Source organism: Aulostomus chinensis, chromosome 23 (assembly GCF_037954235.1).
Source record: "Aulostomus chinensis isolate RoL2024-O1b breed Wild chromosome 23, RoL_Achi_v1.0, whole genome shotgun sequence".
NCBI lineage: Eukaryota > Metazoa > Chordata > Actinopteri > Syngnathiformes > Aulostomidae > Aulostomus > Aulostomus chinensis.
Genome location: NC_141342.1, coordinates 16,354,880 through 16,382,323, shown reverse-complemented (window position 1 = coordinate 16,382,323; position 27,444 = coordinate 16,354,880). Strand labels below are relative to the sequence as shown.

Here is a 27,444-nt window from a genome sequence, read left to right as displayed (position 1 = left end):
CCAGTGGTGGGCAGGTCACCCTGAATTATTCATCAGTGTGAAATGAAAAAGCTCATGGATATTGAATATCTCCTCTGAAGTAGTGGCCAACCTTTTCTCTCTGTTTTACGCCACTGAAGAGAGTAAAGAGTGGCATATGTCATTGCTGTGGTATTTCAAAGATTAACTGATTGCTTTACCTTGTGCACATATTTACTCTTCGCCATGGTCCGTGGCCAGGAAGGAGGAGAGGCAGGGTGGGCCGGTTACATAGGGAGAAAAAGATGAAAAAGGAGATGAAAAGAAAAACAGTGGAGCTGTCATCTTTTTCTCCGAGATGAGCTTGTTTCTCTGACCACCGCACAGTGGGCTACCACGTTGCGTAGCGGATGATTTACTAACCTTTCTTGTCATGTGTTGTGAGTTTTCCTGGAACTAGTGCTCCTGTGGTTGCTTGTGGTCGTCCCGATCGACCAGTTGTCATGTTTTTCCCCCACCCATGTGGCCCACTGTGTTCCTCTATTGTCCTACTGCCTTGTCTTTTGTCCTGTGGTTTGATCTGCTGCCCGTGCAGCAAATCAATGCTACTGGTTGCCATTCAGTCAGCTCAGCAGCCAACAAACACCGCAGGGACTCTCAGAGCGTGTCCCGTGTGAAAACATATAAAATTGGCTTATAAAAAGGGATAAAAGGGAAAATATCTTAAAGTTTAGCTGAAATGGAAAACGTCTTTTTTTTTTTTAACCATTTTAGTTCAGGTCAATGGACGTGTGTTTTCATTTTCAAATCAAAAGCAGTTTCTTTCCATTAAGCAAATTATGTTGCGTGCTCCCATAAGCAACCAATTTCACCCAATGATATCGTGACATTCCCCAGTCAATCAATCTCTGTGGCAGGTCTATACTGTTTGTCTACGAGTTAAGATCCATGCATTCCTCCCTCGGCCAGGTTGTCTTGGCTTGTTCTGTACAGAAGCATGATTGCCCCCCCCTCGCCATTCACTCTACGGCAGCCTGAGCGTGCTTACATCATCAAATCATCCTTGATTGGTTGGAATTTCGCAAGTCAGGAATATGTTTCATCGCAGGAAAGGGACGGGAGTGAGAATCTGCTCCCTGGTCTCTGTTGTGTATCCACTGTAACCCGAGGTCAGCAGTCTGCACCCCAAATTGTTGGTTCGCTGCTTGGTTTACCAAACGGGGATCAAAAGAGTGAGCGGCAGCTGGAGGACGAGCAGGACATCAAATATTTTCATGTCCTTATCTCACAGCAACGTTACGTGTTATATGTTTGGACAATTTTGCCTTCTCGTAACGTGTACAACCAAAAGACATCCAGCGACTGCCCACGGTCCAAACTCATGCATATGCAGCTGTACTGTGTTGAAGCCCATGGAAGCGTTCGGTGGCTGGGTGCCGTAGTTCAGCGAGTTATAGTTTACAGTACAGATCGCCCAGTTTTAGTAGGCCCTCACTTAGCAAGGGAGGAAAAATGGTACGTTGCTGTGTTTTTAGCTGTCTTCCACCTTGAAACCTGTTTTGTTTTTCCCCCCAGAAAATAAGGTTCCTATGGGCCCACTGTTCCAAACGTCTTCACTTGAGTTGGATCTGGGGCAAATGTAGGTTATGCACAAGGCGTTTTCCAGAAAACTGCTTATTGGAGAACAAGTTGAGCTGGTCACTCTTTCTTTAACAAATACATCCATCCCTTATACCATCAGGGCCTCACCTAACATTAGATTATCAGACCCACTGCATGCATCCACTTATTGGACTTCCAATCAAACTCCTCCCAACTTTATTTCTCGCCTAACTATTCTGTTTCACGGGGAAATACGATGCAGCCGCTCTGGAAATGGAGCTGGACTTTCAAAGCTGCTGAGCTCAGTTTTTTCTATCTAAAGGACATTTTAGCCATATTATTATATTTCTGTCCACTATTTCCTGGCATCCCTATATGCCTAACAAGCAATATGAATTTCCTGAAGGACAATGCCTTAAAAGGGGATACCAGAAGCTAAGATGATGAATAAAAAATGGTGACCCAACGCTGTCGCCCCCCCCCCTGGTTCTGTGTCTTGAACATACTAATAGGTGATGGAGTCTTTTATACTTTCAATAATATCTAACAGAGCAGCACTGACTCTGGGTCATACTCTTTGGCCATTATGTTACTACGAGCCTGTACCCTTTTAGCCATTACCGTCCATTTCCATCCATTCACAATTTCTACCACAGCATAGACTATTACCCAGGAATCCTTTTAAGAGTATTCCCAAGCTGCACAAAGACCAAATGTGCCCTCAGGAGGCAGCCGGAGGTTTAACTGACTGAAATTATCCAAAACTATTCTTAACAGACTTATAATGACTGACAAATGGAGCGCTGTTTTATTTTCCTATGAATGAAACAAGTCAAATTATTTGCCTTCCAGGAAATAGGTTTTGAGGCCCTACAATTTTTCCACTCATGATTTGAGACATCTTGGTGGGGTGTTTAATTTGCATGCAGGTAGAGTGAAATGCATTAAGGGGGGGGGGGGTAGCTCGGAAGTGTCAGGTGTCGTAAATGCAAACTCCAGTTACAGTGGGTTTTTGGAGTATAGAAGGTGTGAAATATCATCTGGAACAAGGGTGGAGGAGTACGTGGATTTGGATTTTAGAAGGTGTGTGTGTGTGGGGGGGGGGAGTGATGAAATTGGCTGTAACTCTTTAGCAAAGTGGGTTTTAAAAGGGTGTAAGTGGACACCTTAAAGTATCTGATGGCTGACTCCTGGTTGACAAGACCCAGTGACCCCAGTGTATTTATCGTATTGCAGCACAGCTGGGCTGCAGCTTCGATGGGTTAATAACCATGTGACAGGCTCACTGTGTGTGTGTGTGTGTGTGTGTGTGTGTGTGTGTGTGTGTGTGTGTGTGTTAGTGTTATGCATTTTATTTGCTTGTGCAAGCCAGGGACACATTTGGGAGGGTGGAATTTTGTGGCATCTCCACTCTTTCTACCAGGCCAGATGGCTCTTGTCACTGAGAGAGGAGGAGGAGGAGCGATGGAAAGAGAAAGGAGGGAGCTACGAGTCGCTCTCCCCCCAACACCCCCCCCCCCTTTTAAAAGTGCCAGATTGACCCGTCCCCAGAGCCACCACATCTGGAGGCCACCTGCAGCTGACTCTCTTCGCCTCCTCCATCCTCAAGACAATTTTTTGTTTTTTCCAGAGGTGCGGCATGGGGGCAGTGGTGTGGCTGTTTTTGTTCATATTTCAGCAACTTTAGCGAGTCTGTTGCAGGAAAGAGGTAGCGTGTGAAGAGGGGATTGGAGGAGGCATAAAAGCGTTGCAAAAGATCATTTTATTTTATGGCTGCAGCAGCTTCAGCGAGTTACAGGTTTTGTGTTTGTTATATTTCTTTTTTATGCCTCCCAAAGTAAAAAAAAAAAAAAAAGTCAGAGCGAGAATGTTCACTTTTCTTCTCCTCGATGTTGCTACAGCTGATCCAGAGGCCATGGTTGGGGGGGGGGGGGCCTCCCCCAACACACACACACACACACACACACACACACGAAATCTTTTGCATTCCCATGCTGTAATCTAGCCCTCTTCTTTTTATTTCACTATCGCTCCGTCCCTCATCCCTTCATACTCTCCTCCCTGGTCCTCACAGGAATTGGTTGGAGGGAGGGGATGAGAGAAGGGGGAGGCAAAGAAAACAAAAGCATAGAGGCGGTGTTGACTCAGGGTTGTTATCTGGACTGCTGCTGGGGGGGGGCTCTTGTGTGTGTGCTCATAGGTGGGGTGGGTGTTATTTACCCTGGCTGCTGCTGCCATGGCAGGTGCCTCTCATTGGATAAACCTGGGCTTCCAAAATAAATATTCACCACGAGGGAAATGAACTTGCATCACCAAAAACAACTTCAACTGTGGCTCTCTTGTCCCACTAAGAATCCCAAATATATCGAGGAAAAACAAAAGACCGATTGTGGATCCGCCTGCAATCTGCGTATACGAGTATGTCTGTATGCTAAGAGGAAACCTTTCTTTCTTCTTTTTTAATTTTATTTTTTTTGCACCTGCAGCTTTGTGCTTTCAATTTAACTTTACCAGCAGATAAACATGTTTGATTTAGGTTATATTTTGTATTCACACCTGTGCATGCACCAGGTATGGAGTGGGTACAGAAATTGTCATTTTGTCAAGTCAAGGATTCTTAAAACCTGTCAGTTGAAGTCAAAATAAGACTTTGTAATAATTCCCCCCCCCCCTTCAGTGTTTTTCTATGGGTTTTGACATGTAATTTTGGCTTCTTTTCCAGTAAATATGGCTACCCCTCACTAACCCTGGCCTTGTTTCCAATTCAAGAGTTAATGCGCTTAATGAGAGATTGAAATACCTTTAATGTGCAATTTAATTCACCTGATAAAATAAACAACTCTCAAGAGGGATGGAAGGACTGAAAGAGGGAATCAAACGCCTGCGAGGGGGAGGAGACACACGCTGTCATTGCAGTGGATGGAAAGGCGCCTTAATGTTTTTGCAGATTTCCTGAGAAATTGTCAAAAATATGATACACATTTGGATAGAAACTGTTACTTACTGTTATCTGTTGCCATCAAACATGTTTCTGATGTAGAAATAAAAATAAATGAAAACTGTTAAGAGTCTGTGAACAATTACAGGATGGATAAAATAATGATGGATAAAGATGGACCGTAGTCGACTGGAATTTATCTATGAAATACAGCTGCCTGTGATGGAAGATTTAAACACTCAAGGCTCTCCCTCTCAACGATTAAGTGAAATAAACAAATTAAAAAAAAAAAAAAAAGAATGCAAATGTTCTCTGACTACAACCCTCCACTTTGGAACCACAGTTGAAGGTTTCTACATTCTCACTTAAGAAAAAAATACTTAAAACGTGCGTAAACTGTCATATTAAAAACGTCATCGACAGCTTTTTTCTCGAGAGGTGAATAAACACCAATAACGGCTGCGGTTAAAGTTGTTATCCCAAATCTGAACCGGGACGTTTGGCTTCAAGAACCCTGGAATTAACATCTGACATGGACGTTCACTTATACGGTGATGCATATTGTTGTAAGAAAAGAAAAAAATCTGTTGGAAACAATGAGTAAAATCCCAATGAAATGTAAGTAAAAGAAGCGAGCTCTATTAAAGCTCTTGTGTACAACCCCGGCGTGTGAAACAGGACCCTGATCTTCTGGTGGTAACGTGGTCAACTGAGGGCTCGTCTCCAGGCGGCAGGTTGCCTTTGCCTCACTCGACCACTCACTTTTCTTAAAATCCCTTTAAGTGCTTTAGGGGGATTTAACAAGCTTCTACATCCAGCGCCTTCTTTCTCAGTTGCCAAGTTTCAGTGCTTACAGGAAAATGGCGCTTACTGTATAATTAGGTAGGTTGAAGGAGAGGGCTTTCTCTCTCTCTCTCTCGCTCTCTCTGTCTCTCCCTTTCTCTCTGTGTGAACTGTAAATCCACACAGAGTGTAAGAAAGGCTGGGACCGTTTGCAGGGGTCTTGGAGAGCGTGACTCGCTGCTCTTGATGTCTCACTGTGCTAAAGGTCAGGGCTTTAAGCAGCCAGGCAGCAGGAGGGAGATGTTTCCTCATGCAACTCAGAATTTTGAAGTAGAAAAAAACAACAACAACAACAAAGTTTTCTTAGAAAAAGGAAACACATCCTAAGGGGATACAAACCGACTTTTTAGATAAATTCCTCGAGATGAGTTGACAGATTTTTGGATGCATAAATATACGAACATACGCTGTTTTTTGTGCGTCAGCAGCATGAACGGGCAAGAAAAACAGGTGAGGTTTTATGGTAACAGATGTAGGCTTCACTACTGGATTAGAACCGAGTGTGTTTGTTCACTATCTGAAAGAGGAAGTGTGTGATTGTGTGTGTGTGTGTGTGTGTGTGTGTGGCAGTGGAGGTGGGGGAGGGGGGTGTACCTGCTGTGCCAATCTGTTCTCATTAGTGTTTACTTGTGCCCTTCCAACATGTAATGACATGTAAGTCAAACTGCTGGATGCAGAAATGAAACTCTTGTTTTCTCCCACTGAGTCGTGTATCTCAAGAACTGCGTACTTCCTGCAAAAAAAAAAAAAAAAGAAAAACTGCAAGAATACTTCAGTTTTGAGCTGAGAAATTCAAGGTTCAGTCCCTGCCAACGCCTTTTCTTAAATTCAGCGAGAGGGATTTTTTTTTCTCTTCCTCTTGCCTCCAGGTTATTTATCACAACTAATCTGGCTGACTCTTTTAAGGATCCATCCCTGTATTGATTTAACGCTCAAACTGTTCATCAGATGTACATATTTACAAGGTTGTTTTATTTATTTTTTTTTAACAGAAAATAAAATCGTTCGTGCCTGAAACTGCCTCAGATGAAGCTCCAGTGTGTGCTAATTGGTTAGTATGAAGCAGTTTGTTCAAACCCCTACGCCACCAAAGCGAAAAAGTGTAAATTCGGTCAGTTTTATTTGTTTCGGCGTACTCCTGCGTGTGCCAGATGTCAGTGTTAGTTTTCCTCACTTTTGTTCACACTCAGCCTGTTTTTATTTAGTCCAATTTGAGTGGACTAACTGAACGTTCAGGCTTAGTCAATGAAAACTGTTGACCGTCTAGTTTCAGTCAGGAGAAACTGGTCTCGGTTTTGTGGTGAGTCTGAATCAGTGTGTCTCTCCAGGGTTTGTTTGCTTGTTTTTTCCTTTTTTTGTTGTTGGTTTTGTTTTGGGGCAGCTGATTTTGTCAAATTTTAGTCATTTGATTATTGTTTTAGTCGAGATATTGATGAAATTACCACCGTTTCAAAGCAGAAACTGCTGACTTCACTCCTGCTACGTCGTGCTGACGGTGAAAGTGTTTAAAAAAATTTATTTTCTTCAGAGAAGATCTTATAAAGATTTTGAAACTGAACAATATGTTACACCTTGAAGTCGCCTTTTTTTTTGTTGATGTTGATCTTATCCGTCTAAAATCAAGCTTCACACTGTGAATGAGTGATATCTGCTGAAACCGATAATGTGCCGATATTACTGGGCAGCACTTTATGACAGCTAAATCCAGGGAAGGGGAGAGATTCATTATCAGAGCTTTAACTCACTCATTCATTATATTCTTTTAATTCATCACATTTTTTTGGAGGGGCGGCGTGGCTCAGAGGTAGAGTGGCCGTCGAGCAAACGAAGGGTCGCTGGTTCGATCCTCACTTCCCCCGGTGACCATGTCCAAGTATCTTTGATTAAGATACTGAACCCCTAATTGCTCCTGATGGCCCTGTGATGGACTGGCAACCCGTCCAGGTTGAACCCCGCCTCTCGCCCAGTGTCAGCTGGGATAGGCTCCAGACCCCTGCGACTCTTATGGATAGGTGATATAGAAAATGGATGGATGGACTTTGGTTCACCCATTTTGGGCCACGTTAACTATGATACTTAGAGATCCTGGAGGAAACGAACTGCTGTGTTCTTGTTATAATCTTATTGACCTTCTAATCTGTCTTTCACAAATTTCTCTCTGCCTCTCTGCCTCTCTCTCTCTCTCTCTCTCTCTCTCTCACACACACACACACACCACCCATCTTCTTCTTGTCCATACATCCGCAACCTGCAGTCTGTAGCTGTGATCCGCTATATTAGCATACTGCTGTCAGTCAGCGTCCGTCTCCTCACATCCTCTGTTATTGAAGGGAGATCAGAGGGGCAGCTGTATCCCCCCCACTCTCGTCTGTCTAGGAGGACGTTTGTGTGTGTGTGTGTGTGTGTGTGTGTGTGTGTGTGTGTGTGTGTGTGTGTGTGGGGTGGGGGGGTTGTATTTCAGATGTGTCATTGCTATAGTCGGCAGCTCTTTTTTTTCTCTCTTTTACGGCTGCTCACCTAATCCTTAAAAAAACCCCACATGAATGCGTGTCTGCAGGCTGGGATGGACACCTCCACCTACCATCTGAGTCCAAACTGCTCCACCTTTCCACTTTAATCGATTTAAGCGTGTGAGCATGCTTGGTCTTTGTTTTTGTAGGGCTTTTTTTGGCCAGTGAGGTCTGTGTGTGCACGCGCCTGCATGCGTGTGTGTGTGTGTGTGTGTGTGTGTGTGTGTGTGTGTGTGTGTGTGTGTGGCCACGCTGCTGAGTTTCATGGAAGCTCTGCTTACATTATTATTCTAAACAGGGTGTTTTTCAGCCGCTCGTCCTCGCAGTCATTCAGGAGAGCGATCTGTCAGCTCGCTCCCCTCCCTCCTCTTCCCTCTGGGGACCAAACTGTGAACTTAACACACTCGGCTATGATGACTTCCCTGGTGGTGCGAAAATAAAAAATAAAAATGGCCAACTCTACAGCTGTTATGTTATTGCTGGAGTGCTTTGAATGTTGCATTGTTCCTTTGGTTTTAAGAATGTGTGTGTGTGTGTGTGTGTGTGTGCGCGCGCAGAGTGAGGGAGTGTGTATTTTCGAATCTCTTCTCAGTAACCTGTAAAATGCCAGTTTGGGTTTAGGTTTTGTGTGTGTGTGTGTGTGTGTGTGTGTGTGTGTGTGTGTGTGAGGAGGAGGAGGATAGGGGGTGTCTAGATGAAAGTGGAAAAGCAGGGGAGGAAACCAAATAATCAGAAGGGAGAGGGAGGTGAGAAAACGTGTGTGTGTGTGTGTGTGTGTGTGTGTGTGTGTGTGTGTGTGTGTGTGTGTATGTGTATGAGGGGGGGAGGGGGCAGGCGTTCTTAAAACACAGTGGAGTCCAGATCAGAAATAAAACATAAAAAAGGGGAGAAGAAAAAGGAAGAGGAGGGAAAAAGGGAGGAGGGATTGTGCTGGAGTGTGTTATGTGTGCAGATCCTATGAAGTGAACACAGTAAATTGTGTGAGCCCAGAGAGCTCTTTTCCGCATGTTCGAGCTGGCACTTTTGATTTTTTTTTTCTTCTCCTTCTTCTCCTTCCTCTCTGAGATCTTTTTTTTCTGAACGCCTTCTGGTATTTTATCGGCTAAGACAAAGGCAACAGAAAAGAGCTAAAGAGAGAGATACACAGAGAGATATTGAGACGCGCAGCGACTAGATGTTGCGCAGCTGACAGCGGAGGAAGCAGCAGAGTTTCCAGCCATTGCGCTCCCAGACCGCAGCCTCTTTTTTTTTTCCTGAGAGATTTAAAAAAAAGGACAAAAGCGTCTCTCTCGACCCCACCACCACCTCCCCCCACCCCTTTCGTCTTCTTCAAACCGATACCATCCGATCACCAGCCTGCACATCGCTCTGTGTGCGTGCGTGCTTGTGTGTGTGCGTGTGTGTGTGTGTGTGTGTGTGTGTGCGCGCGTGTGTGTGTGTGTGCAAATAAGGACGCTGCGGGTGTATGGTGCTTTTCTCCCAGCCCTCAAAGGCATGGACCGAAGATGATGCAGCTGGGGGTTTGGTGAGAGCTCGCTCCACAAAAACCCCTTCCCCTCGCCAAAAGGGCCAGACCAAGAGGAGCAACTCCGGGGAGGGGGGAGGGGGGGTTTGAAGGAGGAGGAGGAGAAGAAGAAGAGGGGTGTGTGTGTGGGGGGGGGTACCTTCCTTGGATTATTGTGGAAGGTCTTCCACTTCCCTTTTTTGCGTGTATTTTTTAGCCTTTTCCCCCTCTCCACTCGCTCCCTATTTTTTCCCTCCTGCGATGTGTAGTTTATAAGCCGAAGAATGTGGAGGCAACATTTTCCAGGCAAGCAGCATGTTTCCTGTTTTCTTTTCTGGATGTCTAATAAAGTCTGGCATGTGGGAGGTGGGATGGAGGGAGGATGGAGCGGAGAGTGGGGGGGTGTGGATAAGAGGAGGGGAGACCGGGAGTGTGTGTCCGTGTGTGTGTATGCATGTGTGGTCAGTGAGGTAGTCCAACAGTGTTGTCACTTCTGCCCGTCCTGCGCTGCTGCTGCCGCCGCCACCGCCGCCGCCGCCACTACTGCTGCTGCTTCATGTTTTTGCTTCCTCTGCAATCTCAAGCTCTGAGCGCTCTCTGTAACTCGGGGCAACACTGAAGAATTAAAAAAAAAAAGCGGGAAAAGCATGAGGGAGGGGAGGGGAGGTCCAGCATGATTGTGCCATGGATGCTGTTGACACCCGCTTTTGTTCTGTGTCGGAGTGTGGGCCCGGCCCGCCTATGCACACACAGAGGGTACCATTTAAAACAGGCGTGCGTTCATTTTCTTGGCAGGGGATGGATTGGTGTGGCGTTCAGCCGGGTGGTGACGGGTGGGGCATTGGCAAAGCAGCACAAGTGGCCTTTGTGTGCTACTTTTGGGGCAAGTGAAGGGAGGGAAGGGCAGGGAGGAGGCTGCCAACAAAGGGTGCTTATACCCACCCCCCCTAACGCCCTCTCTTCACTCGCTGGAACTCACGCAGTGACCTCGTGCTGTCACAGGCAGACGAAGGGTTTATACGTGTTTATGGCAGGTTGTGTGTGTGTGTGTGTGTGTGTGTGTGTGTGTGTTTGTGTGTGCAAGAGGGAGGAAAGTAGTAAATGAGTAATTCAGCCTCAGTAAACTTGAACTGGCAGAGTGCCACATGGAAAGAGAGGAAACTCCAGCAAGAAAAACAAAATGTTGTTTGACCCACCTGCACATCTGTGCATTATGCCAAGTTTCTCATGCTCCTGGCGGCTGGCCAATGGGGTGTGTGTTTGTGTGTGTGTCTGTGTGTTTGATGCCAATGCATTCCTGTTGTGTGCAGATGACACTCGATGAGGCTACTACCGAGTCACAGTTGAAAGCTTCCCTTTTTTTTTGTCCATAAGCTGAGATGATGGATGTGATATTCATGAAGCTGACAACTTTTTGCTTGTTTTCCAAACAAAGTCCTCGCAAATGTTAAATCGATGTTCTTTCTCAATTAATTCTAAGTAGAGACGACCCATGACAGAGAGCAGGGGAACCAGACAACAGCCAAGTTGTAGTTTGGCCTTTGGGCGTCTTAAGAGTTATCTTTATTTAGCTACTGCTGATATCATCTACTACCAGCGACCGCTCAGCGTTGTTGAAATATACAATATCTGTTCATGTATTCAGCTCTTTTATGAAACCAGATGCCCTCCGCACATCTCCGTCTGCATCGGCATGCTCCGCCACCTGCACACTGCCTCCTCTTGTTTGACCGCCCTGCTTGCTTGTGTACACCAGAGAGGCGATGCGCAGGTCATGTTTCAGCACAGCTCCACTCTCTGGGTGGTGCAGTAAATGCTTGCAACAGTTGGCGGTCAGCAACAGCAGCAACCTCCCCCCACTCCCCCGCCCCACCAACCTTATTGTCAAGAAATAGCCACCTGCAATCAGCAGCTATAGGTTGCTAGGTAACTGGTGGCAGCAGATGAAGATGGTATGATGGAGGGCTTGTCTGGTCTGAAGTGGACATCTCCTGTCTTTTTCTTGTCTTCCTTTTTTTTTTTTTTTTTTTGACCACTACATAAATATGTTTCCCCTCTTCTGGTGCCTTTTCCTTGCATGAAGGCAGCAGCAGTGGTAGAGGCCAGTGGTAGGAAGAGACTCCCAGCTCTCTTCCCCACATAATGGAAACTCTGGCCTCATCTCCTGGTGCGTCGCTCTGCTGTGTCGCCGCTGCCAGACTCTGACTAAGTGTTGCTGGCTCAGAAACCACAGCCTCCAGCATAGGCTCAGTTCGGGTTCCACAAGTATTTGTCTACAGGAATGAATAGAATTAAAAATCCTGATAACTGGGAGAGATTGAGCAAAAATAGTATGATGTCATAAATGCTAGTAATCCACTCCAAGTGCTTATAAGCCTTTTCACTGGAGACCTAGATTTCCAAAATAATTTCCACTGACCCAGATCCCATTTTTGTTTTGCATTCTAATTGAGAAAAATGTTGTTTTTAAAGTTGTAGCAACATAATATTTAGCCAAGGTGTACATTTTTTTGTGACATCATTATTCAAGCCCACATAATAATCTTGAAAGCCACCTGATAAATCTGTCAAAGCTTTCAGGAGGTTGAGATGATGCCTTTAGAAATGCTAATACTTCGATTCTTCTGTAGCTCAAAGGTTTAAAGTTATGTTCATGTTACCATTGACTTAACGTAGACGAATCAATCCATCTGGATAGAATATCAACTACCGTCATACTATCAGCTGAACAATAAGTTTCCGAAAGCAAAAAATCCTATTAATGTCCTCCATTGCGGATTTGAAAATGTCGTCATCATCCAAGGTCGACTCACTAGGAGCTAGGAGTTTGATGGTTCAAGTTCATGTATGAACCTTATTGTAACAAAATCATGTTTTTAATCACAATATTACAGAAAAGCACGACACCACCCATAATCCTTAAGTGCAGAAGTGATGTTTCCAATCGGTGGGTGCAGCTTTTACCATGGAAGCTTTTAGGATCAAGACCCTGATTCTATCGACGAAAAGCATCCATCTGCAGTAAGCTAAATGTTGGCCGGCTAACTTGACGACAATGTCAGAGTTGAGCCTAAAAGTTGGCTTACTAGCAATAACAAAAATGGTCAGTTTGTCACAAAATGCCATAATTAAAAAAAAATACTGGGTCAAGAATATAATTTTTAGTGTCTTATTGGATGAGTCACTCCTTAATTCTGGCCATAATTTCATTGCAACTTTGCAACGGCGCTGTTCACTTGGTAATAGGTTGGCTTAGGTTCCAGCTTTAATACGGGTGTCGTCGTTTTTTTATATTTACCCATTAGTCCAGGGTTGACGCGCATTTGTAGGTCGACTTGGAAGTTAGCATTGCCATGTTAGCTTGACCAAAACCCAGTGGGATTTCTACATTGGATATTGGATTATTGCAGAAAAGCAGTTGTCAACAAAAGATCATGAGACAGATGTGTTTTATTTCACAAGATCATTTTCACAAATCATTTTTTTACAGTTTAAATTCTGTCAGTCAGTACAAAGCGAATATTACGCGATGAATGATTAAACCATGGATGCATAAATTCAGCATCACCACAACTGTTACTGCATTTATTTATTTTTTCTGTTTTGGATCGATGACTTTTCCATGTTCACGGTAACATCGATCTGTAGACTTGTTAGCCGCTTGTGAGCAACCACCATTTTTAAGACCTAAAAAGCTTCAAATTCACATGTGCGGTATCTACTGGTATATGTTAAGCTTTAGAAGAAAAGGCTAAAAAAAAAGAAAAAGATTTCAAACGTGTAAATCACTGACATCATTCCAGATATTTCACCAAAAACTCCTTTACTTTGAGATGAGGGAACCGGATACAGAGCGAGCTTGTTTTGGGGTTTTGGAGTTCATTCTTGCATCACTGTGCTGATGAATAGAAAAGGTAATTTCCAAATCAATCGCTAATGTCTGAGTATAACATTACCCAGAACAAGACGCAACATGGGGTGTGTATGTGTGTTACAAGCAGTTAGTCCCTTGGCAAGCAAATCCATGACAGCTGCCTCCCTCTGGGAAAATGTACTCCTCCCAAATCATACACACACACACACACACACACACACACACACAAACACTGGAGTGGCAACAGTTTAGCAACAAGCAGAGCAGGCAAGAACAGCAGAGGAAAGGAAATGAGGGGGATTAATTAATGGGGGAGTCAAATTAAGAGCATTCTGATTCCTGCTGTTCCGACATGCTCCCCCCTACACTCCTCAACCCCTTTACTCCCCTTAACTCCCAGTGTGCACATTTGTTGACATTTGACTCGCTGTATGGGAGTGAATGTTCAATCTCCAGTATATAGAATATTTCCATTTTATTTCAGGATGCTGCAGGATTCAGTGAGAGATGGGAGTCGATTATTTGTCCCGACCCTGATGCCGTTACCGGATCTGCTTATCAGTTCCTGATCAGTTTTGGTTTTTTTTTTCTTTTGGTGAGGAGTCATGCAGGTTTTAGAGTCAGCATTTATTATCCCAGTCTGGAATCAATGTAGAAATAGAATGAGATGAGGCCGCATATACGACTCAGGTGTGCAAAGACTCTTGGCGTTTGCAGGCTGCAGTAAGTGATTCTACTCGGGGAAAAGGAAGTCGGCCTAATACCATTTGAACATGTTAAATGAGATTACAGCACTCCTTCTCTTTAAAGGATATGGAGCTGATGGGAGAGTGGAGCTGGCTGGAGCAACAGTCCATCTGTCATCATCTGAAATGAGCGAATATTTGTACAGCATTTGTTTTCTTAGTGGGGGGAAAAAAAGAGAGAGAGAGAGAGATCTGTTAATCCTGCCTGTGTGCAGCTAATGTTATCGTAACACAGGATATTTGCCCTCTCTAACAATCGTGCAGAGAGTGTCAAATACATGACATTTTTCTGGAATTGAAGCCCGTGTTATGTAGAAAGATGTTTGTATTGCAACTCCCACTCATATTGTCATCTATCTTCATGAGATCAAGTCATGCTTTGAGCTGCTTCGTCTCCCCGCTATGGCTGTTGTTGATGACCAAGCTTGACATCACTATTTGCTGGAGGAATTGATGAGCGTAGAAGCATATCATTCCAGCGGATTGGACAAATTTTGTCCAAATCCTCAGCTGGAACCAGTTCTGGATTCCCATCATGACTCTCCCATAGCTGTAGATATAACTGCATCTGCGTTTGTTTGGAAGTGGAAGCCTGTTTGCATGCAGCAAAACTAAGAATGTGTTTTTAATATTAACTGGTTTCTATCATTTCTGTGCTGCTTCTTTTTTTTTTTTTTTTTCAAGAGCACAGCGAGAGTATAACCAGGCATAGACAGTTAATCACAATAGACATAAAGTAAACAAGTTTAAAGATGCAAGAGTTGGAATTCATGCAAGTCATAATTTTAAGAGATCTGTTGTATACTTTTTTCTTTCCTTAAAATGATGACGTACAGTCGGCTGGCAGTGATATTCTTTAAGATTTGTATTCATTTAAACCGCACAAAAGACATCTGGATATTTTTACGTTTTTAGAGTTTCCAAAGCTTTTGAATAATTATAGGCCCATTTCATCGTTAAATTAGGACCTACGTCACACTGAAATACAACGCATAGTCATCTGAAACAACTTACCTGCAGCCTGTCTAAAAGAACTGCACTTTTCAGCTTTTCCAGTTTTTCACGAGTGTGACTACTGATGCTATATGTTAGCATAGCAGCTTCATATTTAATGGTATTTATTTACATATTTGCATAAAATTGCCTCTGGGCAGCACGACATCTTCATCCTCTCATATTAGACTGAGGCCGAGGCTAAACGCTACACTGGCTAGCATGCTAAAAGAGCACAAAACAAAGATTGTCTTTGACATTGCGTCAAAACATATCTCTTCACATTTTGCTGTTTTGTTTTTTTTAATTTTTTTATTTATTTTTTTGTCATTGCGGTGGCTTTTTGATGGTTGACAAGAACACATAGTTACACAAGCCTAACACCTTCAAGAATATCATTCCACTCTGGAATGCAAGCAAAGAGACGTATGGGAGTACCCCAAAAAATATTTGAGCAGGAATCAACTCTGCCAAAATTGTATTAATGATATTAAAAAAAGCTCGTCTTAGTCGACTAGGATATCTTTTGAAATTCGCTACAGTTACTATTTTAATACGTACCATTTAAAAAGCAAATGCATTGTACAAGAAGTATTCTAAATCACCCTCTAGCTGCAGTTTTGTACTCGCTGCATTGCAACAGGTCTGTGAGTGTTTAAAAAAAAAAAACCCAAAAGGCAAGGACAGTAGTATTTTAGTGTTGTTGCGCATTGGTTCAAAAATAGCAGTACATTTAAATGCCCATGGTTTCTACATGAGAAAAATATCTTTTTCCTGATTTAAAGTGATGTGGTTTCCGTTTTCTTTTTAAATATTGAAACCCGTATCTCATCATTTCAGAAAAACGGGGCAGAAATATTTTTTTCCCCCCATCGAAAACGTACGTCATTATTTCAGAGGGCAGAGACCCCCCCAACCACACACACACACTTCCTTATTATTGCACATCTTCATATAGGTGTTATTTCCTGCCATAAATGTTTAGCACTGATCAGAGGGTACTTAGCTCAAAAACTATTTAACAAGGGTACATTAAAGGAAAAGTCAGGCTATATGAAGCACATTATTACCTGACTGTTATTTGACATACACCATCCTTGATGTACAAATCAGCAGCGTGCTGAGGCCACGACAGGTGCCGACAAGATTGTCTTGAATGCATCACTTATTAGACGCGGTGGTCTGCACTGTGCAGCTGACAGACCCCCAGATTCCTCTGCAGTTTGATCTACATGCTGTCATTTTACTACAGGTGGAGTGTCGCCTGTCACCTCCCCTGCCTTCGCTGCCCAAATATATCATCTCCTCTCCATCAGTATCAGTGGCGCATGAATCAATGTCACACGGGAAGACACACACATTCCTCCGAGCAAGACGGAGATGGCGAAAGAGAGGAGGGGAGGTTTTGATAAATAGAGGGTGAAAATGATATGAAAAAAAAGGTATGGAAAAGAATGACAGGGGAAGGAGGGGCTGCGATTACTGGTCGACAGCAGAGGAATGATAGCCGAGATTGTGTGCGGGGGGGCGGGGGGTGGGGGGATTTATGTGAAAAGAGAGAGATAAAGGAAGGATGGTGTGCAAACACAGATCTAGAGGTAGAAGATGCTATCATACACAGAGAATACAACACCACAGACGGTGAAATGTAGCGCGACAGCGGGACAGCGGGAGGGAGATTGAAAGAGTACGAGACTGAAAGGTCAGAGGGAAAAAAAAAAGAAGAAGAAGTGGATGATTCATGGAGTTCAGCCTGTCTAACTTCTGCTGCCTGAAGCTTCAAAGCAGCCTGCCAGCCGCTCCTCCACCGCCTCATTCTCTCACCTGCTCACCCACTGCTGTCTGTTAGCTACTGGTGAGAGGAGGCTGGTGGAAGGTTACAGGTGTGTTGTGAGGCAAAAAAAAAAAAAAGGGCCTGTGTGCTGCGCAAATCAATACTTTGATATTAACTGAATGAATCAGGTGGCGTTGATGGAGGTGCAGGAATCATTTAACTTTTTTTTTTTAGCTTATTGTTTGGGTTTCACAACCTCACAGTCTGAGATAAACCCTCGCGGCATTAAGTGACGAAGGTGGCAACAAATTTGGGAGGAAATTAAAATATCCAGCAGGTTAAAAGAAGGATAACTATCAGGAAGAAACACAATGACTCCGAGTAAGTGCTAATGTTTTTTGGTGTGTAATTATTAAGCTGTTATATTGTGTCAGAAGGGGAAGTGCTTGGCGTTCAAGTGGTTGAGTCATCTGTTACTAGGCAACATGGATAGCCATAGCATTGATTCTCCTCATCATTGTTTGCTTCTTTCTAAGAAACGCTGACTTTTCCCCGGCCAAAACATCTATACGACTAAAATGAAAAAAAAGTAACGTAGCATCCACCAAATAATACATTTCCATGACCATTTCTGAAAATATCACCAACACGTCACAACCTGCGAGTGGTGTGTGGAGTGTTTAGATGGACTTAGCTGGTAAACATGGTAATTATAACCCCCTCTAGAGGCAGCATAATAACATCATAACTGTGTGTCTGTCAGCCTCTTTTTTTTTTTTTTTTAATAATTGATTTCCTGGCCAGGAGGCATCAGTGAGAACATAATCATAAAAACACATTCAACACAAAATAACACAGTTTGGTGCAACACACAAGGTCTGAGGACTGCTGTACTATTAATAGTACAAATAATAGACTGTGTGCGGGTTTTCTTTCCAATCAGGAGTGTCTGATCCAAGGTTTTCAAGAGCAAGCTGGTTTACTTTAAGAAAAAACAAAAATCTATAGACTGATGATGTATTTTTAAGTCCTACCTGGACGTTAGCATGGCCTTGCGTTAACTTGACCAAGAGAATCTGGACGATTGCAGAAAATAAACATTGTGGCCAACAAAAGATTATAAGACTTGTAAGTTTTGCTCACCGAGATAATCTTAAAAAAACAAAACAAAACGCCGCCTCGATGATTTTTTTTTTGAAGCGTAAATGCAGTCTTAAGAAGTGCAAAGCTAACGTTATGCTAACTACATCACGCACACATCTTCAGCATCACCACAGCTGGCTTCACGCCTCCTCTGGCTCTATCAGCCACATGTTAGCTGCTAACATTTGTAAGACACTTTGAAATTCACTCTTAAAATAGACTGTTTACTGACATGTTTTATTCCATTGAATAAGACCTTGCACCAATCGTGGTCTCTTGAGACAGTGGAACGGGACATCTTTGACAACCATGCTAAATCACTATTGGGTTTTATTCCATTTGCAATGATCTTAAAAAAAATAAAAGCTGCCTTTTTTGTTGTTTTTTTCCTAGATTAATCCTCAAAACTTTTGTATTGCTGTATTCAAGGAGACATACTGTTACTAAATGCACGAGCTCCCTCACACACCCTCCCCAGTTTGGTGTCATGGTCTCAGTCATCGTCGCCCAGTCTTTACCAGCTGCTTCCATAAATATTTAGCATGCTGTCTGTCGCAGATGTTGCCACGCCTCACCTTTCTCACTTCTAGAATAGGGAATGTGCAATGAGTGTGGTGAGGAGGAAGGTCTGTCAGTGTCTGGTTGCCCCACACGCACCGTTAAGTGTGATTCAGGCTCCTGCAACCTCTCGACGCAGATGCCAACGGTGCCAAAAATAAAGTGCATTAAAACTGGCAGCCAAAGCCTGTTAAGTGATCACCATGACAACAGGCGGAAGGCATGGGGAGACAACACCTCCTCTCTGATCCCCCCCCCCCCCCAAGCCCCCACCCATACCCTGAGAGACTGCTGGACTGCTCGCTTTCTGTCAGCTGGGCTTTCTCCTGTCGTTACTGCTTCGTCCTCCTCCTCCTCGTCTTCTCTGATACGTCTCACGGGAGCTTTTAAGGCTAACGGGCAGTGTTTAGTTTGTTTTATGCATCCTCATTTTACATGTTAATTCCCCCCCCCCCCCCCCCCCACACACACCTGTTTTTCTTCTCAATGTGTGATGGAAACGCACGTGCGCACACGCACACACACAACTTTCTCAAATCTACTTATCTCAACTTTATCTCCTCTAATCAGCCTTTTGTGCTGCTGTAATTCCAGAGTCGCTAATAATAAGCTCCTCCTCCTACCTCTCCTCTTCCCTTCTCCTTCCTCCTCTCTCACACATTCGCACACACACACACACACACACAGGCACGCACACACACACATACAGGTACGCGCACACACACTCCTTATCTCCATCTGACGTCATTGTAATCTTTCAGGATAACTTATAATAGCACACAGATGCACACACCTGCATGCTCACAGAATGAGGTCACATCCAGATACAAAACCACAAGAGAGCACACCAGATAAGAAATTAAAAGTCTTGCTATCACACATCCACATTGAGTGGTGGGTGGGGGCTGGGGGGTTGGGGGTGGTCCATCTCGCTGTTGTAGGTCGTCTCTGAGCGTCCTCTGGTGTGTTTCCTCAGCTGGGACAGATTCATAGCTGGCTGAGTATGAGTGAAGATCATGACCCGTCTTGTGTTGAGGTGCTGGTACTCAACAGGGAACAGTTGCTTTTACTTGTCGGGTCTTCTCCATCCGCCTGCTTGCTCCTGTGTTCGCACGCCGCATGGCAACATGAATATTGATAGACCTGACTTGTTAACATTGTATGAAGTAGGGCCTGGTAATTGTCTCCTCAGCGCGCCACGTCCTCCTCGCTGAGACGTGTGAGAAGGTCGGCCCACCAGGGAGCAGCTTGTGGGCTCTCCCTCTCTTCACTTTAAGGAGAAAGAAACAACAGCAGAATCACAACAAGCATTTCATCAAGTGCACTGAAGCGAAGATGCGAGTTAGCTGTGGGTTGTTTTGTGTGTGTGTGTGTGTGTGTGTGTGTGTGTGTGTGTGTGTGTGTGTGTGTGTGTGTGTGTGTGTGTGTGTGTTGTTTTTTCAGGCTTGTAGCGTTTTGTCTGACGATTTCCTCTTCAATGATACATGGCACTTTTGAGGCAGGGCAGTAGCGTTGTCTTTTGTTTTGTTTTATTTTTTTTTTTCTTCTTCCCTATCTCATATTCCACAGCTGCTTGTTTTACTCACATCGTAGGAAATGTAGGATGCTCCTCCTTTGAGCTGGATATGCGAGCGTGCATTCACACACCGGGGAATATGTTATATTATGATTGCGTGCATCTCCGTACGTGCAGATCTGTGTATGTGATTCAGCAAACCGGTGATGGCAGGAGGATTCCAGTAAGTGAGGATGTGCTCTAATCCAGTCTTGAGTAGGTGCATTGATTTATCGAGCAGCTCTTGTTAGCTCAGCTTTCTACCGTATCCTAATCAACACATGTGCACACAAAAGTGAATACATGTGCACACACACAGCAGGTCATTATTATCCCGCTCTTTTTTTTTTTCTTTTAATTCAAATAAACGGTTATCAATTACAGAAGGTAAATTCTGCCAGTAGAAGAAAAAAGTAGAAATGTAGCCTTGATGATAAAAGTCTATTCCCATTATGAGGAGACTGACATCGTGACACAGTCTTTTTTTTTTTCCTTGTTTTTAAAGAGCTCATGTAAACATTGATCAATTATGGAAGAGAGAGATGTTTGATATTATGAAAAGGTTGAAAATATCATAGATTTCAGCTTTTTAATCCTCCGTTTTGGACTTTTTATTTCGTATTTTTTTCTTTTTAGCTCATAATTTTAGTCTAATGTATTCATCTCAGTTATCACCTGACAGCAGAATAGTTCCTTCACCAAAGTGAAGATGCTCATCGATCGATCGATTGATAGATATATTGTCTCACTTGCATATATGAGCCTCAGTGGATGAACAGACCCAAATGACCGAAAAGTTGAATTCATTGTTGTATTCTATCCTCTGTTTGTGGGTGTGTTTTCTGTTGACCTTCATATACCTTTATATACTTTCATAATACTATATTTTTGATTTTCATGAACAGTCAAAATTTTTTGAGGCTACCAGCCAAATGACATGAATATATTTTATCATGCATTCCTGGATTGTGTAAATTCAGTGGTGATAATGTGTAAAAGTCCTGCAGCGGCCAATCAAACACATATTCTTTGCTTTGTTGCATTAACACCCCCCCCCCCCCCCCGCTCCATCTGTCTCTGCAGGTATTCGGCCCCAAATCATGAACGGGCCCATGCATCCGCGCCCTCTGGTGGCGCTGCTGGACGGGCGAGACTGCACCGTAGAGATGCCCATCCTGAAAGACTTGGCAACCGTCGCTTTCTGCGATGCCCAGTCAACACAGGAGATTCACGAGAAGGTAGATGGCTAACACACACACACACACACACACACACACACACACACACACCTCATATCAGAACCTCTCATTGCTATTGCTTGGCGGATATGTGAAGTGCATAATATTTGCCCCATATGCACTTGCCAGTTAAAATATAGTGGCTTCATTATGATTTAATGTCACTTTGTGGCACCGAGCGCGATGCCTACATCAGTGCCATTGTTCAAATAGAGAGCCTTGTAGAGCAGAGCTGCAGTGTAATTACATTGGCTTGTAGAGGCTCTTTATTGCTTTTTATTCAGCGCCGTGGCTGCAAAACAATATATGGCCATGAAGATGGGTATCGCTGAAGTGCTATCTCTCCATCTGCAGACGGAGCGGGAGTTGCCACATCTTGCTGTTTTTATGAAAATGGGACATATTAAAAAAAGCAGCATTTGCATAGAGATCGATTCAATCAAAGACCTTGGAGCGATGTGGAGACCAGGGGAGTGGGTAGCTTTTTTTTTTTTTATCTTTGTTGTTGTTTTGTTTGTTTTAACGCAGCCTTATCAGTGAAAATACATGATTGTAATGTTCACCTCACCAGCATATTCAGCAGTTCACAGTAATAAGGTGCGGTGGAGATACCCAGAGGGGCTGGTGCAGATTGAAAATGTCCAATCTCTTCTTTCAGCAGCGCGGATGCAGAGATTTGAGTATGATGCTGTCAGAGCAGACTAGCTACCACACAACACGCCTCCATCACTCCTCACACACACACACACACACACACACACACACACACACACATACACACAGGCTGGGAAGGTTGGTCAAGGTGGGAATATTGAAGAAGCCTCAGTTATGTCAGGTCCTCCATTATTTTTTTTCTTAGATGACGGTAAACCAGATCAAGATCACGTTACATAACTTTGATGATTTCTCGTCTGTCATCCAGTCATCGTCTCTCATGATCTCACACACACACACACACACACACACACACACTCACACGGGTGTGTAAAAGTTGGACGTCAGCCCATGTGGCAGACAGTCAGTGTGGGTCTATCACATTAAACGCTGCCTGACTATTCATTCTACTGTGGTGTCGAGACTGGAGCTTTAACTAATTAATTATTCACATATGAACACTTGATATTGCAATCGATCAGCAACTCACCAATTTTGAAAACTATTGTATCCCTGCTTCATCATCACTTGCGTGTAGAAGCTTAACTTTTCCAGTAGAGATGTTGTTAGTATCAGCAGATATTTATATATAGATATATAGATATAGATATATAGATATAGATATATAGATATAGATATTGGTATCGGCCTGATCAGCTGATGGCGCTTCATTTGTTGTGTATGATGAGGAAACACTACAGTAAATATACGACTTAAGGGTTTTTCCATACTGTTTTGGAATGAAGAAAACGTTAAAAGTCGCCGTGTTTTCCAATACCTTCAAAAAGTAAAAATATAAACTTGTTTTTAAACGTACAATGATGCCATCTGATATCGGTTATCAGCCGAACTAGTGGTAAAAATATCGTCAAAAATCCACGATCGTGCGCTTCGGTCTCGCTTCATGGTGACTCTCCTTTCTAAGTTGACACTCTGTAGATGTACGACTTCTGCCGGCGCTCAAGTGAAAAATATGTGATGTGTTTTCTGCTGAGCGGATCGGCCGTCAAACTGTAAGGACGGTTTGCATCCTTTTGCTGACAAACTGATTCAAATGGAAAATATAACCCTCATGGCAGAAATCTTTGATTTGCTTCACTTCAATGACGAAGGTTCAGTCGGTGATATATTCAATAACATCTGCCTATAACTTTCACGTTATAGCTGCTGAGGTAGCTGCAGTTTCACTGTTGTTTCTTCGATTGTTTGCGGAATTCCTCAAAAAAAAGCTACTACCCAACCTACTCTCATATCAAGTGTGTGTGTTAGCAGGTCAAGCCTCATTTAGGACAACACACACTCTCTTTCATGCTTGCCCAGGCTCAACAGAGATGCCCCTATGGTGTATTTGAAAAAAAAAAATTAAAAAAAAAGCCATCAGAAAGGATAGATGTTAAAAGCAGTAAGGGGATATAGATTAAATCAGAGTTAGGCTCAACAAGACAACAGGGATGTGAGCAGTGTGTGTACATGCATGTGTATGAATACTTGTGTGTGTGTGTGTGTGTGTGTGTGTGTGTGTGTGTGTGTGTGTGTGTGTGTGTGTGTGTGTGTGTGTGAGAGGAGCATTTTAACCTTGAACTACTATCTCGAAGGCCTGGTCGGCTCTAATAAAAGCTGTATGGAAATTTAGAGCTAATCTGCTAATCAGGGGAAAGCTAATGCAGTTTGGCTGGAGGTGAATGTTATTTAGGCGCTGACAGCGGCTGGGAGAGGCTGTAGTTTGAGATCAACATGATGACGAGTCACCTTGACCGTTTCACGTCTCAACAGCGGTGAAAAGTGTGACCTCACAAAGCTTTTCTTCAGTCTAGTTTGTTCCATCTCAGACTTCATTATTTAGAGTTTAAGGGATGAAGGTGAAGATTTCGATCGGTGCTGCTCAACAGTCACCGTGCACGACTAAAGAAGTGATTTTTCTGCACGTGCATCTTGTAATTTCACGTATCTCACCCTAACCCCGCGTGTGAGTCCTGCAGTCGACGCCGTAGTCGATGCGTCTGCAGTTAAATGCTGCGATACTCAGTCCTTTTCAGCAAAAGTCGAGCCATAATTCGCTGTTTTCCATCAATCTGCCAGCAACCGTGGTGCGATTTTTCTGCCACACCACATTCACTGACTGTGGATCAGTTGAAGCTTGTAGCCTGAGGCTCTTCATCCGCTGTGGCTGACTCCCTTCCTCCGTCACTCCAGTTTCAAACTTTCGCCTCGTTCTTGATTAACGACCGCTGACAAACACGCCGCGTTTCCTGCGACTGCTTCTTAATAAAAGTCACTTTTTTCTCAGTAAACAGTGTTGGGTCATGTTTGCTTTATCAGTGAAGTCATTCTGGACTCTTTTTTTTTTTCCCTGCAAAATTGATTTTATTACTTTGACAGCCACAAACTAGGTCATTTATGATATAAATGTAATTACCTCCGCCGTGAGGGGAATGTGATCAGCGGCGAGTGTCTTTTATTTGTTTGTTAGCGGAATATTTCAAAAACTTATGGAGGGATTTTGCCTAGATTTGATGACAAAATAAGTGATGTCACAAGGAGCGAGTTAGTAACTTTGGAGGTTGATGTGGATCAAGCAGTAGATGCTGAGGTTTCTTCTAAGACTGTTTGCATTGAATGTAGCTAGTATTTGTATTTCTAGACCAATCGAGTCCCTTGAGCCCATGTGAACTGGTTGAAACAAGGTTTTGGATCCTAGAGATCATCTCGACTGTGCTCTAGATTTGGGATCCAGACAGCCTGTTTTCAATGTAACACTTGATATCTCATATTTTGATAAACTTTATGTGGGCGATGTATTTTTACGAGACAGACTGCTTCCAGAGAGATTATTTTTGGCAGTTGGGATGGAAATGAATGAGCAGATTTTGGTGGTAGTGTTCATATTGTGTGTGTGTGTGTGTGTGTGTGTGTGTGTGTGTGTGTGTGTGTGTGTGTGTGTGTGTGTGTGTGTGTGAGAGAGAGTGTTTTTTTTTTTTTTTTGGTCATATTTATGCTTTATTTCATGGATCGTATCTTGTATATCAACCACAGAAAGAGATCTGATTTCTGCTGGGGTCGAAAGGTCACCCGCGTGAGTGTTTCTGCGATCTTCCGCAGGTTTGTGGTGCGGTCAGGAACTCTCTGACTTCTCTCTTTGTTTTGGTCGTGATGACCGTGTCACAACTGTGGCCTCCTCAGACACTATAATAACTTGTTCCATCCACTTCTGAGGGACAGTGTGCCACGATCTGCTGGCGACCATGTGACGCGCGTAGTTCCCCGTAGTTGTGTGAACGTCGTCATGCCAGACATGTGATTTTCATGGCTCATCTGGAAGGAATGTGATCTTGTGATTGTCACGGGCTCTGATATGATCTCGATTGGACTGATGGTCATGTTTCTTGGAGGCCTCTTGGATGAATGTACAAACTATGAAATGTGTTTTGTGAGTGAGTGAGTGTGTGTGTTTCTACAGGTGTTGAATGAAGCAGTGGGCGCCATGATGTACCACACCATCACTTTGACCAGAGAGGATCTGGAAAAGTTTAAAGCTCTACGCATCATCATCCGCATCGGCAGCGGCTACGACAACATCGACATCAAGGCTGCTGGAGAGCTGGGTAGGAACTGCTCTGCGGTGTCTGTGTGTGTTTCCTGCATCTACACCAGGGAGTACAAACATTAAGACACAAAATATTTATTCTTTATTCTGCCTTTGAGAAATTTCAAAGAAGACACGTGGTGCTTTGAAGGTTACCTCATCCCCTTGTATTGATTTCTACATGTAGAGTTGTTTGTTTGTGTATTAATCCCAAACCACGTATTGATTTCTACATGTAGAGTTTTATGTTTGTTCATGAATCCCAAACCATACCTCGGGTGACGTTAATCAGATTGGGATGAATCTAGAGGAAATGATTTTGCCGCGAAACTATTCGGCCAGAGGTGGCGCAAGATGGTCGACGGTGATTTTACCACAAGGAAGAAGATGACTTGTGTACTCTTCATTTTATTTCTTTTTTTTCTTAAACTGTATAGATTTTTCACAACGGTATCAGAGTGAATTAAAGAGAATAAAGATGAATGGTGAAAACACACACACACACACACACGCACAGTATGAGGCAGAATGTTGAAAGAGACAGGAAGGCAACGGCGGACAGAGAGAGTTCAAGCTTGCCTCTGAACCACCACCCAGGCTTATCAGCAGGCTGGCGGCTCAAACAGCCCTTACAGTTGACAAAGCTGCCATTTCCCTGCCAATATGAGATACTGTGTCTAACTGCCACCCACTCACCGAAGGCGCTCGGCCTCGCAATGCAGGAGTCAAAAGCTATCGTGCCTGGAGAAGGCGGCGCTGATATGGCGGCTGCTGTCTCTCTCTCTCTCTCTCTCTCTCTCTGGGAGAAGAAAAGGGGGTGGGGGATGGGGGGGCGGGGGGACATTGATTGAGCAAGCTCTGGCTATTTTTTGCTGTCCAGAGACGTCTGTGCTGTTACTGTGAGATACAGAGTGGGATGAGGACATCAGAGGAGAGCAAGGGCAAGGATAATAAAAAAAAAAAAACCCTGTAAGAGAGGGAAGAAGAAGAAGAAGAAGAAGAGGAAAAAAAAAACAATAACAACAACAACAACAAAAAAATCTTATGTTGCTGGAGGATAAGTGAGCTCAGGGGTTTCCGGCAGGGAACAAAATTGTGATCACACCGCTGCCGCAGTAGAAGTGGAGACGTGTGTTCGAGGTGTTTCAGTGGTGAATATGCTAACGTGTGCTTTTGCACTCATTAGTCACGTTGATATAATGTATATTTGTTGTGGTTAGACAGTAAAGTGATTAAGTGGGTTACTGACTTAAAAACAACAGTCTTTCACGAGACCATGTTGTGTAGTTTTGTTTTGTTTTTTTATATTTTGGTTTGTTTTAATGGAGGAACTCTCAACAGTGTTTCCTCTGTTTATTAGAGGTAACAGCCGACCGATAAAATACAAATGCTATTTTAATACTTGTTGTTTTTGGAAGCAAATTTTTAGCAATTTTCTAATCCCTCTTTTCTTTTTTAAAATTAGAGTCATTTTCTCAATTGTCATAAGCACCCACTGATGCTGCAAATAATCAACCTTCTCTGTTTTTTTTGTTTTTTTTTTTAAATAAATGTTTTCACCGTGTAATCAGCTCTGGAACTGGAACGCACACTGTTGTTGCTATGGAAACGACACACTGTTCCTCAGAACGTTGCAGACCCATCGCATCGGAAGTAGTTTGAATTTTTCTGGTTGTGAACCTTTAGAGTTGCCTGGCCTTAACGTACGTTAGCTGCACAAAAAGTAGCTACATGAGTAAAGAAAAATGTAGAAAAGTAAACCGAGGTCTCGTTTGACCCAAATTGAAAATAAATAGTCTTATTTAGGCTCAGAGCAACTACGTTTCTCTTCCCTTTCCCATCCCACTTTCCTCATGGGATATGCTGAATCTCCCACCGTTCCCTCATCCCAGTTGCTAGCATACAGAGAGGCGTTCCTAATTTTTTGATCATCCCTTTTTACATTTACATTACATCCCTGATTTTCTGTCC

The 27,444-nt window shown here is 43.4% G+C and overlaps 1 protein-coding gene across 2 annotated transcripts in view; it reads left to right on the top strand.

The window, feature by feature from the left end:
* Positions 1–27,444, top strand: part of LOC147239798 (uncharacterized) — a 47,367-nt gene that overhangs the window by 8,987 nt on the left and 10,936 nt on the right. For both annotated transcript variants that reach the window (XM_086196216.1, XM_086196217.1), the window contains exons 2-3: positions 21,082–21,236; positions 25,348–25,492. In XM_086196216.1, the coding sequence (XP_086052342.1) occupies positions 21,082–21,236; positions 25,348–25,492 (300 nt within the window). The remainder of the gene's footprint in view (positions 1–21,081; positions 21,237–25,347; positions 25,493–27,444) is intronic.